Below are 13,290 nucleotides of genomic sequence, written 5' to 3' on the forward strand. Positions count from 1 at the left end.
GTATATTTTTTTCAGTTTTATAATTATTTAGTTCTTTTTCAAATCTGCCTCATAATTTTTTCTTGTTTCCAGTTCATTGCTAAATTTTCATTTTTAGGTTTATTGATTCAAACATAGCAAGTTTATATTTGTTTATAGTCTAATAATTCCAGTATCTCATCTTCATATAGTCTAATTTTATTATCTAATGTCCCTAGTAGTTTCTAATCATGGTGCCTCTATTTTTTGGTAAATAACTTTATTGGGATATAATTTATATACCATGAAATTCACCCACTTTATATGTACAATTTGATAAAATTTTAATTGAAATATAATGGACATACATTATATTACTTTCAGGTGTATGACAAAATGATTCAATTATATGCACTGCAAAATGATCACTACAATAAATCTTCTTACCACCTGTTACCACAAAAAGTTACAAAAAATTTTTTCTTGTAATGAGAATTTTTAAGATTTACTTTCTAAGCAACTTTCAAATTTGCAATGCAAAATTATTGACTATGGTACCCATGCTATAAATTACATCCATATGACTTACATACTTTATAATTGGAAGGCTGTACCTCTTGATCCCATTTCCCATACCACCCAACCTTCCTCCTCTCTGAAACCACCAATCTGTTCTCAGTATCTATGAGTTTTCTTTTGTTCTATTTGTTCCGTTGTTTCGTTCTTTAGATTCAACATGTGAGTGAAATCATACAGTACTTGTTTTTCTCTTATTTCACTTACCATAATATCCTCGAGGTCCATCCACATTATATATGACCTATTTTGTTGTGTTGATCTATGTGTCTGTTTAAATGTCAGCACTACACTCCTTCAATTACTATAGCTTTGTAACATAGCTTGAAATCAGGAAGAATAAGGCCTTTAGCTTTGTTCTTTCTCAAGATTGTTTTGGCTATTCAAGAACTTTCATGGTTCCATACCAGTTTTAAGATTGTTCAATTTCTGTGAAAAATGTTATGAGAACTTTGATTAGCAACTACACTGATCTGTAAATTACTTTCAGCAGTTTAGAAATTTAAACATTAATTCTTCCAATCCATGAATATAATATCTTTTAATTTATTTGTATCTTCTCCAATTGTTCAAATTTCATAGCTTTCAGTGTACAGATCTTTCACCTCCTTGGTTAAATTTACTCCTTAGTCTTTTATTTTTTCCTAATGCAACTTTAACTGGGATTGTTTTCCTAATTTCTATAATATTTGTTGTTAGTGTGCAAAAACACAACAGATTCTTGTATATTGATTTTGTATCCTGCAAAATTTACTGAATATATTTATTAGTTCTAACAGTTTTTTAGTCAGGTCTTTAGGGTTTTCTACATACAAAATTATGTTAAAGACAAGTGTACTTCTTCCTTTCCAAACTGGACATCTTTCATTTCTTTTTCTTGCCTAATTGCTCTGGCTAGGATTTCTAGCACCAGGCTGAACAAGGGTGAAGTGAACATTCTTGTATTGTTTCTCACCTTAAAAGCTTTCAGCTTTTTCCACTGAATATGATGTTAGTTTTGGGCTTGTCATATATGACCTTTATTATGTTGATCTATACCTACTTTGTTGAGAGCTTTTCTCATAAATGGATGTTGGGTTTTGTTGAATGATTTTTCTATATCTATTGAGATGGTCATATAATTTTTATCTTTCATGTCCATGACGGTTTATTATGATTTCAATTTTCTGAAATTTATTGAGACTTGGTTTGCAGCCTAACATATGATCTACCTGGAGAATATTCTACAGGCACTAGAGAGAATGTATTATTCTGCTGCTTTGAGATAGAATGTTCTATGCATACATTAAGCCTATGCAGTATAAAGTGTGTTGTTAAAGGTCAGTGTTTCCTTACTGATTTTCAGTCTGAATGATCCATCCACTGTTGCAGGTGAGGTGTTAAAGTACACAGCTATAACTGTATTGCTGTCAATTTCTCTCTTTGGGTGCTAACATTTGCTTTACATATTTAGGGTCCTATACTGGGTGCATGATTATTTACAAATGTTATATCATCTTGCTGGATTGACCCTTTCATCATTATTTAATACCCATCTTTGCCTTTTATTTTAGTCTTTGTTTAAAAATCTATTTTGTCTGATGTAAGTATAGCTATTCCAGTTTGCTTTTGGTTTCCATTTGCATGAAACATCTTTTTCCAATCCTTCACTTTTAGTCTGTGTGTCTTTAGATCTGAAGTGAGCCTCTTATAGGCAGCAAATATATGTCTTGTTTTTATAGTCATTCAATCACTCTATGTCTTATGATTAGAGAATTTAGTCTATTTGCATTTAAAGTAATTATTGATAGTTATTTACTTACTGCCATTTTAATTGTTTTATACATCTGCTGTTGTTCCTCTCTGTTCCTTCCTTCTCTTGATTTCTTCCTTTTTGGTTTGATAACTCAGTATAGTATTATGCTTAGATTCCTTTCTCATTATCTTTTGGGTATCTACTATAAGTGTTTTGCTTTGTGATTACTGTAGGGCTCACATATAAGAATCTAAAAATCTATAATAGTCTATTTTAGTAGTAAGTTAAATTTGAATACATTCTAATTTTTATCCCCTGCTCCATATTTCATGGTTTTTTGTTTTTCTTTTTATGGCCACACCTGTGGCAAATGGAAGTTCCCAGACTAGGGGCTGAATCAGAGCTGCAGGTGCAGGTCTATGCCATAGCCACAGCAACACCAGATCCAAGCCACATGTGTGACCTATGCTGCAGCTTGTGGCAGCACCAGATCCGTAACCTACTGAGTGAGATCAGTGATCAAACCTGCATCCTTACAGATACTATGTCTCATTCTTAACCCACTGAGCCACAATGGGAAATCCTATTTCATGTTTTGCTAATGTCACCTTTTACACCTTATTTTGTGTGTCCCTCAACTTTTACTGTAGTTATAGTTTTTTTTTACTCTTGTTGCCTTTTAACCTTATACTAACACTTTATGTTTTAAATCCAGTGCCTTTACTATAAATTTACCTTTACCAGTGAGATTTTTATTTTCATGTTTTCTTGAAATAAATGCTCTTTCTTTTCAGCTTAAAGAAGTTTTGTTGTTTTTTTTTTTTTAATATCTCTTGTATGGTCAGTTTAGTGGCAATGAACTCCTTCAGCTTTTGTTTCTTTAAAAAGCTCTTTATTTCTTCTTCAAATCTGAATGATAACCTTGTCATGTAGAATATTCTTGACTGGAACGTTTTTTCCTTTCAGTACTTTGAATACAGCATGCCATTCCCTTCTGGCCTGAAAAGGTTGAGAAATCTGCTGATGGTCCTATACGTGTTCTCTTTTACAGGCATACCTCATTTTATTCTGCTTCATATTACTGGATTTGGCAGATACTGCATTTTTTACAAGTTGAAGGTTTATTACATTGTCAGATGGTGCTATGCAATTTTTAGCAATAAATTACTTTTAAATTAAGGTGTATACATTTTTTTAAGACACAATACCATCACACTCTTAACAGAGTACAGTACAGTGTAAACATACCATATATATGCACTAGAAAATAAGAATATTCATGTGACACACTGTATTGCCATATTCATTTTACTGTGGTGTTATGAAACTGAACCCACAATATCTCTGAGGTATGCCTATAGGTCACAAGTTGTTTTACTCTTGCTGCTTTAAAGAGTCTCTCTTTATCTTTAAATTTTGTTATTTTATAGTTACATACTTATATTTATACTTATACTGTATCTTGGTGTGGGTCTCTTGAATTCATCTTGTTTGGAACTCTCTGAGCTTCCCTGATCTGGAAATCTTATCAAGAGTGTCAAGAACTGTTTCCTTCCCTAAGTTAGGAAAGTTGTAGCCATTATTTCTTCCAATAAGTTTTCTGTTCCTTTCTCTTCCTCTCTTCTTCTGGTGCCCCTATAATGTAAATGTTATTCCACTTGATATTGTACCATTGGTCCTTCAGCTAACTTCATTTTTCTTTTCTTTTTTCCTTTTGCTATCTGCTTGAGTGATTTCGACTGCCCTGTCTTCCAGATCACTCATTCTTTCTTCTGCTTCATCTAGCCTGCTTCTGAGCTTATCTATTGTATTTTTCAGTCCAGTTACTTTATTTTTCAGCTGAATGACCTCTGTTTGGTATTTTCCGTATCTTCTACCTCTTTATGGACGTTCTAGCTGTGTTCACCTATTATTCTCCTGAGCTTAGTGAGTAACTTTATGACCCCTTCTTTTAACTCTTTATCAGGTAAATTACTTATCACCATTTCATTCAGGCTTTTTTCCCCCTAGGGTTTAATCTTTCCCTAGGGTTTTTCACTTGGAACATATTACTCTGTTGCCTCATTTTGCTTGGCTCTCTGTTTCTGTTTCTACATATTAGGCAAAAAAGCTATCACTCCTTATCTTGAAGGAGTGGCCTTATGGAGAAGATAAACCTTATCGTTTAAATGTTACAGCTTTTGGTTTCTCTTAAGATTCTGTGATTGTCAGTAAATTCCCAATAAATGCCAAGTATTTTTATTGTTACTATAATCACTTTATCACTTAGCTCGCTTTTAGGTGGAGAACTATAAAAATAAACCATAGATAAACTAAAAAAAGACTCTGTGATTGTCTAAGCCTGATTCTTTTCTTAATAGGTACCAGTTATCAAGAGTGTCAAGAACTGATTCTCTAATTGTTTCAGACCTTTGGGGCCCAGAAACACAATTCCCCCCTGGCCACTAGAGACAGGCACTCAAGGGATGTGCCCTATGTGGGGTGCACATGCCTACTGATTTGGTGGAAGTAGAGCTGTTACAGAGGGGCAGGGTGCTCACCTGGCTAGCTTTGGTGGGGCCATGGGAGCAACACAGGGGTTGCAGTACACCTACTCTCACACTAGCAGGTTAGAGGATGAGTGCCAGTGCTAGCAAGGTAGAGAATGAATGCAAATGCAACACCTGCCATTGCTTCAGTCCTAACAGGTTCTTACCCCTCCAGCATATGCTTTAAGATTAGTAAATGAGGAGTTCCCGTCGTGGCTCAGTGGTTAACGAATCCGACTAGGAACCATGAGGTTGTGGGTTCGATCCCTGGCCTTGCTCAGTGGGTTAAAGTTCTGGCAGTGCCATGAGCTGTGGTGTATGTTGCAGACGCAACTCGGATCCTGCATTGCTGTGGCTCTGGTGTAGGCCGGCAGCTACAGCTCCAATTCGACCCCTAGCCTGTGAATCTCCATATGCCACAGGAGCGGCCCAAGAAAAGGCAAAAAGACAAAAAAAAAAAAAAAAAGATTAGTAAATGAACCTACTGCATATATGATCTAGGCATTTCTCAAACTATTGCTTTTCTACTGGGTCTCACAGCAAATAAGTTGGTGTGAGTCCTTTAAAAGCAGAAACTCCATTCCCTACAGCCTTTTGGTTCTCCTGGATTCAAGTCCTACTGATTTTCAAAGCCAAACATTTAGGGACAGGGGTTTTATCTCTCCAGTGCAGGTCTGAGAGCTGGAGCACCTGACATGAGCACAAAACCCTCATTCCTCAGGAAAAAGCCCCATATTTGTGAGACTCCCCCCAGACTGTGGGCTACCATGCAGGGGATGAGGTTTTTGGTAAGACTGTGCCTCTGCCTCCTCTACCTGTCTCAATGTGGTTCCTTTATCCTTTGTTGTGGACAAGCTGTTCGTTAGTTTTCAAGTCCATTTGAAAGGGAACAGCTCCATATGTAGAAGAGATTTTTTTGTGTTCCATGTGAAGAAATGAATTCAGGATCTTACAATGCTCCCATCCTGAACCCTCTACTCATGATGTATTTTGTCCTTCTATGTCTGATTATCTTTGCCTGCATGTTGGACAATACAGTTGAAAAAAATCATTTGAAAAAATAAATTGGTACACTGGATAACAGCTCCTCCTCCACAGAGAATTTTCATTTGCTTGTTAGAGCTACTAATGTCTTTTTGCCATTTCTTGGGCCACTCCCGCAGCATATGGAGGTTCCCAGGCTAGGGGTCCAATCGGAACTGTAGCTGCCGGCCTATACCACAGCCATAGCAACGCGGGATCCGAGCCACGTCTGCAACCTACACCACAGCTCACGGCAACGCCGGATCCTTAACCCACTGAGCAAGGGCAGGGATTGAACCCACAACCTCATGGTTCCTAGTCAGATTCATTAATCATTGCGCCACAACGGGAACTCCCCAAGACCATCTTAATCCAAGGATTTAAGATTTCCTGATCCAGCAGATGATGGGAAGTGTGCTACAAGTTCTTAGGGGGTCTAAGTTAGCATCAGTTCACTATTATTCTGAGGGCTCAGCATTTCGTGGTTCCAGTTCATAGTAAAGGACAGACTACTCTTGACAGATTCCAGGTTTTTACCTAAGCCCCTTAATCTTGTGAGGCAGCTGAAAGCACAAATCAGCTTCAAAGTCAGTAGGCTATGATCAACAAATATCCTTAGAATAAAAGCAATTTTGAGAGAATGACTTTATTTGTTTCAGTTCTGTTCTTCTCATGCTTCTAAGAATTTATTTTTCACATTTTTATTCAGTTTCTTTAGCTGTCCTTAGGAGAGTCCTTGTGCAAATTATCCAGACTGACATTATATGCACACAATCTTGTTTTTCTAAATCACTAAATCACTGTAAACTGGAAATAGAAAGAAATGTTCTTAACTTGCTAAAAGGATACACTAAAAAATGTAAAGCAAACACAATACTTAACAGTGAAAAAGGAGAAATGAGTCCATCAATATGAGACAAGGGTGCCTACTATCACTTTTACTATTTAAAATTCAATTGGTGGGCATTCCCCTCATGGCTCAGTGGTAACAAACCTGACTAGTATCCATGAGGACTCAGGTTCAATCCCTGCCTCACTCAGTGGGTTAAGGATCTGGCATTGCCATATGAGTTGTGGTGTAGATTGCAGACACGGCTCAGATCCTGCATTGCTGTGGCTGTGGTACGGGCCAGCAGCTACAGCTCCAATTCAGCCTCTAGCCTGGGAACTTCCATATGTCATGGTGCGGCCCTAAAAAGATTCCCTAGAAAAGCAAAAGAATGAACAAATTAATTAATTACTTAAAATAAAATAAAATTCAATTGGTAATGCTAGACAATGCTATAAGAAAAGTAAAACCAGCTACATGGCAGTCAAAAGAAAAAAAAATCTACATTTAAAAAAATGAAAGAAAAGAAAAGTAAGAGGTACACTACAAAGAACCAACTACCTAGAAATTCTATTGAAAAGCTGTTAGACTACATGACACTTTTCAGATGACCAAATATGAGAAAAATACACAAAAATCAATTCCCTAGACAACAATTATAAATTAAAATATATATAAGTAGAAAGGTTCCATTAATGTGGAAATAATAACAGTTTAGGTGTAATGAAAATAATATGATATTTTAATCATTATGTTCCAATAAACTTGTACATTTAAATACAGGTTTCCATGACGTGGATTATTTATAAAAGTGTGAGCCTTTGGATATTATTAATTTTGACCAAAATAAATATGTGCTATTTATTTTATTATTGTTTTTGTGATACTAGATTATGCAATAGGGTGAAAATGTCTGTTTCATTCATCATTATATATTCTGTGTATAGTGTCTGGTAAATAGGAGGTAAGATATATATATATATTTGTTAAATCATTATAAGTAAATGAACTAAGTCAATTTCTGATCTTTACATTCCTTAATGATTTAAGTTTGTATAATAAAGTTCTTTTTAACTAAAGTTCACCTTTTATATAGTTAATCAATATTATAAAAGGATACCAAAACCTCATGTTCAAATAGGATAGTAAATAATAACTTTGGCTTTCAAGTGGTTTTAAAAGCAATTTGGAAAATATGATACCACAGAAACATCTGATAGCAATAATGATATCTTACAAAAATAGGTAGGGGTAGAAATCAGTCAGGTTAGTGACTGCATGTAAGAACCCCAATTCCTTTTTTTTCTTTTCTTTTCTTTTTTTTGTCTTTTTAGGCCCGCACCCATGGCACATGGAAATTCCCAGGCTAGGGGTAAATCAGAGCTGCAGCTGCTGGCCTATACCACAGCTCATAGCAACGCGGGATCCAAGCCACATCTGTGACCTACACCACAGCTCATGGATACATAGGATCCTTAACCCACTGAGCAAGGCCAGGGATCAAACCCACATCCTCATGGATACCAGTTGGGTTTGTTACCACTGAGCCATAATGGGAATTCCCAAGAACTCCAATTCATGACCACTAAAGTTACTCACTTTCTCAACTGCAGAGGTGTCTCCAGAATCTCATTACAGTTGATGCTTTTACAAGTTTCTCTGTTCACAGTAAACTTGTATCTGATTTCCTATGGGCTTTGTAAAGACACTTTCATGTTCTAAGGTGGTTCTAACAAAATACTTAATACATCTACTCAGTAAATACTTTTCAAATAAATCTATCAAAAATTTTACAGCACAACAGGAAAAGAAGCCCATTTAAGTGCTGTCAGTTTCCATTTCCTCTCTTGGGTTCATGGGAATTAAATAAAGTAAAAGGCACCTGAATCTGCTAAAAATAGGAGTGTTTTAAATGCTATGACACAAAGTAGTAGAAAATACTAGCTTCAATTTTTCACTCTACAATATAACAAGACTTGGATTTCAGCTGTCAACTTCTATACTAGTTTTCAGCCCAAAGCAACTCAGAAACAGACAAGTCAGAAACTTCTTAAAAATAAATTAGGGTTTATAATGGAAAGGCTGACAAATGCTTTTTTATAACAAGGCTTGGTGAGACTATATTTTATAAATGACTACATCACAATACGTATGCAAGTGTTGTATATTAAAATGCAACAATGCCTAGCTTATAATTAAATCAGGACCATTAAAAGTTCAGTAAAATATGTTATAAAGAAAGTGTGAGGTAACAAGAAAATATACTAAATTAAAATACAGTACAATCCAAGGATTCAAGGATTTTTATTAGAATTTGCCATTTAGTAGATTTAAACAAGAGAAAATAACATAAATACTAATGATAAAAGTCAAGAAGTACAAATTCAATACAGCCTAAAAATAGTTGACTTCCAATGTGACTGGTGTATATCACAATTACTTACGAAACCACATCCATCTTAAGGTGATCATACCCCTGGCTTAAGCCCAAAACATACATTTTCAAAACTATAATAGCTTTAAAAAACAGCTTACTATTCCTTCTTCTAGAATCCTTGATCAGCACTCAGCTTTCTGCTGCTGCAACCTTTCCTGCTAGTACACCTCGGGTTGTCTTTGTTTTTGATAGTTATAAGCCACCATTTCCATCAACCCCTGCTTTTGAATTCTCCGCACCTATATTGCAACATATAATGGTTGTCAAAGCAATCTGGGTCCAAAGACTTCGCATAAACAATTCTGCTACCATCAAAGAAATATGGTAAGCCTTCACTTACTGAAAAGCTAAAGAATTAACTGCATGTTTCAAAGCAAAGTAGAAACTCAGAAGCATTACATAAACAACTTCTTTATTATAAGCTATATGCAGGCCTCAACATACATGTCATGATACCAGGGCATAGTTCATCTTAAAAAATTTACAATGAATTTTCTTAAATGACATAATTTTCTCTAATTTCATCCAATGAAAATACTGGGTTTTGTCTGCTAGTATCAGTGTGGCCTACTGAGTTATTCACCAAGTTGATGGTTCTCAACAAGGGAAAATTTGCTCCCCCAAGGGACTTTTAGTGATGTCTAGAGATATTTTTTCATTGAAATGAGTGAGGATAGAGATGCAACAAGCTTCTAAAGAGTATTTAGCAGTTAGAGCAGCTAAAAATCCTACAATGTACAGGACAGCCCCATCCAAAACAATCATTCAAAATTTTGATAACACCACTGCTGAGAAGCCTTCCACTAACTCCTTTGTTCTCTTACCAGCCAGCAATTCTTCAGTTTTCCTATCTTTAACCCAAATGAACAATCAAACCATCTACCAAAAATCAGAACTAAACTTAAGGCAAAGAAGAGGAGTGAAGTATGCAGATGATCTCTAAGAACAAATGCCTCATTCATTCATTTGACAAATGACAGCAGTACTGTCAGACTGTAGGCTGACACAGTACTGGGCATTGAAAATACTGTGGTGCTAAGAAAGACAAGATCCTGCTTTCATCCAGCTTATGTTCTAGTGATTCTCAGGGTGAAGAAATATTCAAACTAAATAAAAAATCTTCCATGCCTGACACAGTCTGGGAAACTGACGTAGCTATGCACACAGTTCCCAATGAGAGAGCATTCATTCTTTTTCTGGAAATGTCTTCATTTTAATGAGCCAAAATAACCTTCCCTGTAGTTTTCACCCTCTGATCATAGTTCTGCTCTCCTGAGTCATAAAGAACAAATCCCTCTTCCACACGACAATCCTTTACACATTTAAAGACAGCTATCGCACATCTCTGAATTTTGTCTCCTGGGCTAAAACAATTTCTCCAGTGCCTCTGACAGCTCTTCATAAGGCATGATCCTTAAGATTGGAAGGAAATAAGTAAAAATACTAAAGTTTTAAAAGAATTCAAAGTATTAATTAGTAATTAATAAATTTTCTTGAGCTATCCTTCTCAAACCCACAATATTGTTTTTAATAAGAAAAAGATTCACTACCCCTCATATACAAAGCAAAATAGTTGACACTTTAGATGCATGATCATAGCTAATTGTCACAATAGTCCAGTTAAGTATATAATACTATCTTTACTTTAGACATGAAAAAAATATCAAGCTCAGAAGATCAAAGGAATTTCTCCAAGATTATATTCTTTCCCTAAGCCCATGTTCTTTTTGCTATATCACGTTACCTTAAAATGGTGCTGATTTTTATTTTTTTGGTCTTTTTAGGGCTGTACCTGCAGCATATGGAAGTTCCCAGGCTAGGGATCAAATCAGAGCTGCAGCTGCCAGCCTACACCACAGCCACAGCAACACCAGATCCGAGCTCCATCTGCAACCTACACCACAGCTCGCAGCAACACCAGATCCTTAACCACTGAGGCCAGGGATTGAGCCCATGTCCTCATGGATGGTAAATGCGTTTGTTACCATTGAGCTACAATGGGAACTCCAGTTTTTACACTTTAATTCAATCACTGAGTTTTCATTATTTCCATGAATCAGTTTTACAATGAAGCTAAATTTCAGAATAATTTATGCTTACATAAAGAAACCTGTTCTAATAAAAAAAGCATTCTAAGATCAAGTACCTTTTAATAAGAATATACGCATTCTTGCCATACCAACACAATTTTCCATATAGATACAATAAATTCTGTTTTACGAACAAATTCTTCGTATGATTTCACAGGTTGACATCCATTAAGAAAACAATCTAATTAAGAAAGATAGCATCCATTTGAAATCCAAATACATATTAGCTATACTGAAATAATGCACAATGCCAAAAATTCTTAAAACTCATTCATGGGAGTCAGACAGTATAATATAAAGGCAGGAATTAATAACAGTCTAGATTTATGACACATAACAGCTTCTTAACCTCTCTGGGCCTCTGTGTTTTGTTTTGTTTTGTTTTTGTTTTTTGTTTGTTTGTTTGCTTGCTTTTTAGGGCTGCACCTGGGGCATATGGAAGTTCCAGGCTAGAGGTCTAACCAGAGCTACCACTGCCGGCCTATGCCACAGCCACAGCAATGCCAGATCCAAGCCGTGTCTGTGACCTACACCACAGCTCATAGCAACGCCAGATCTCCAACCTCCACTGAGTGAGGCCAGGCACCAAACTCACATCCTCATGGATACTAGCTGGATTCGTATCCAGTACACCACAATGGGAACTCTCTAGACCTCTGTGTTCTAACCAAAATGGAGGAAATAATAAAACCTTTCTCAGAGGGCTTTTAGAATACCACCACAGGTTCTTAAGTGGTCTCCCTATTTCCATCTCTCTCACCCCTTCCTTCCTCTTTGGCCTACTATTCTGAACACAAGCAGCCAAAGCGATCCTTTTAAAACAAAAATCAGATCATGTCATTCACTGCTTAAAAATCTCCAATAGTTTTCACCATATCTGGAATAAATACAAAATTCTTACTATGGCCTATAGGATCCTAAACGACTCAGTCCCTGACTCCCTTACTTTTTATACTTATTCCCTCCACTTTAACAATTCTCCCCCCAGTGCCTAGACAGCTCCATCTCTTTCCTTCCATTCAAGTCTCCTTTAAATGCCACCTTCTCAGATAAACTTTCCCTAATCATTCCCCATTTTTTACCAACAGCACAGATCACTAACCAATATTACTTCCTTTTTCTCTTTCTTTATTTTTATTTCTGTCTCTTCCACCAAAAAGTATAACCCATGAGAACAGTATCTTTGTTTGTTTGACAACTGTATCTCTAGCACCAAGCACATTGCAGGTGCTCAACAGCCAATCAGTGTGAAGTGAAATAATGCAAATAAAGAGCTTAGCAAACAGAAAACATTCAAACAATGTTAGCTATTATTACTACTGATAACAGTACTTCTCTTATTTTTCATACACTTACTAAACAAACCATCTCTAAACACTAACATTGTGCCAGGCATTGTAATGTCTAACTTTTTACATTGGACTTTGGGGAGTTTTTGAAAACTAGCTTAAGACCTAGTGGCATAAGATGATAAACGCAATTCATAAACTAATCAAGGTTTTATGCAATTCTACTCCTTACAGAATTTATAATTTTTCCTTTAGTTTCTTTTTTCTTCCATTTTTTTATTACTCAAATGAATTTATCATATCTGTAGTTGTATAATGATCATAACAATCCAATTTCACAGGATTTCCATCCCACAGCCCAAGCACATCCCCCTACCCCCCAAACTGTCTCCACCGGAGACCATAAGTTTTTCAATGTCTGTGAGTCAGCACCTGTTCTGCAAAGAAGTTTAGTCTGTCCTTTTTTCAGATTCCACATGTCAGTGAAAGCATTTGATGTTGGTGTCTCATTGTATGGCTGACTTCACTTAGCATGATAGTTTCTAGGTCCATCCATGTTGCAAAAAATGCTGGTATTTCATTCTTTTTAATGGGATGCAAGGGTTCTTCAATATCTGCAAATCCATCAGTGTGATACACCACATTAACAAACTGAAGAATAAAAACCATATGATCCTCTCAATAGACGCAGAAAAGCCTTTGACAAAATCCAACACCCATTTCCGATAAAAACCCTTCAGAAAGTGGGCATAACGGGAACCTACCTCAACATAATAAAGACCATATACGACAAACCCACAGCGAACATCATTCTCAATGGAGAAA

General features: G+C 36.1%; 1 protein-coding gene across 12 annotated transcripts in view; it reads right to left on the reverse strand.

The window, feature by feature from the left end:
- Nucleotides 1–13,290, reverse strand: part of NUBPL (NUBP iron-sulfur cluster assembly factor, mitochondrial) — a 241,101-nt gene that overhangs the window by 108,622 nt on the left and 119,189 nt on the right. Inside the window, exon 8 of one of the 12 annotated variants that reach the window (XM_084969035.1) lies at nt 8,935–13,079. The exons of the other annotated variants lie outside the window; for them this stretch is intronic. Coding sequence (XP_084825161.1) covers nt 13,073–13,079 — 7 coding nt within the window. The 3' untranslated portion in view covers nt 8,935–13,072. Of the gene's footprint in view, nt 1–8,934; nt 13,080–13,290 lie in introns of those variants that run through there. 12 annotated transcript variants of the gene reach the window in all.

Source organism: Sus scrofa, chromosome 7 (assembly GCF_054392235.1).
Source record: "Sus scrofa isolate SSC_HxYL_T2T_F1_AM1 chromosome 7, Sscrofa_HxYL_maternal_Yorkshire_Landrace_v2.0, whole genome shotgun sequence".
Lineage (NCBI taxonomy): Eukaryota > Metazoa > Chordata > Mammalia > Artiodactyla > Suidae > Sus > Sus scrofa.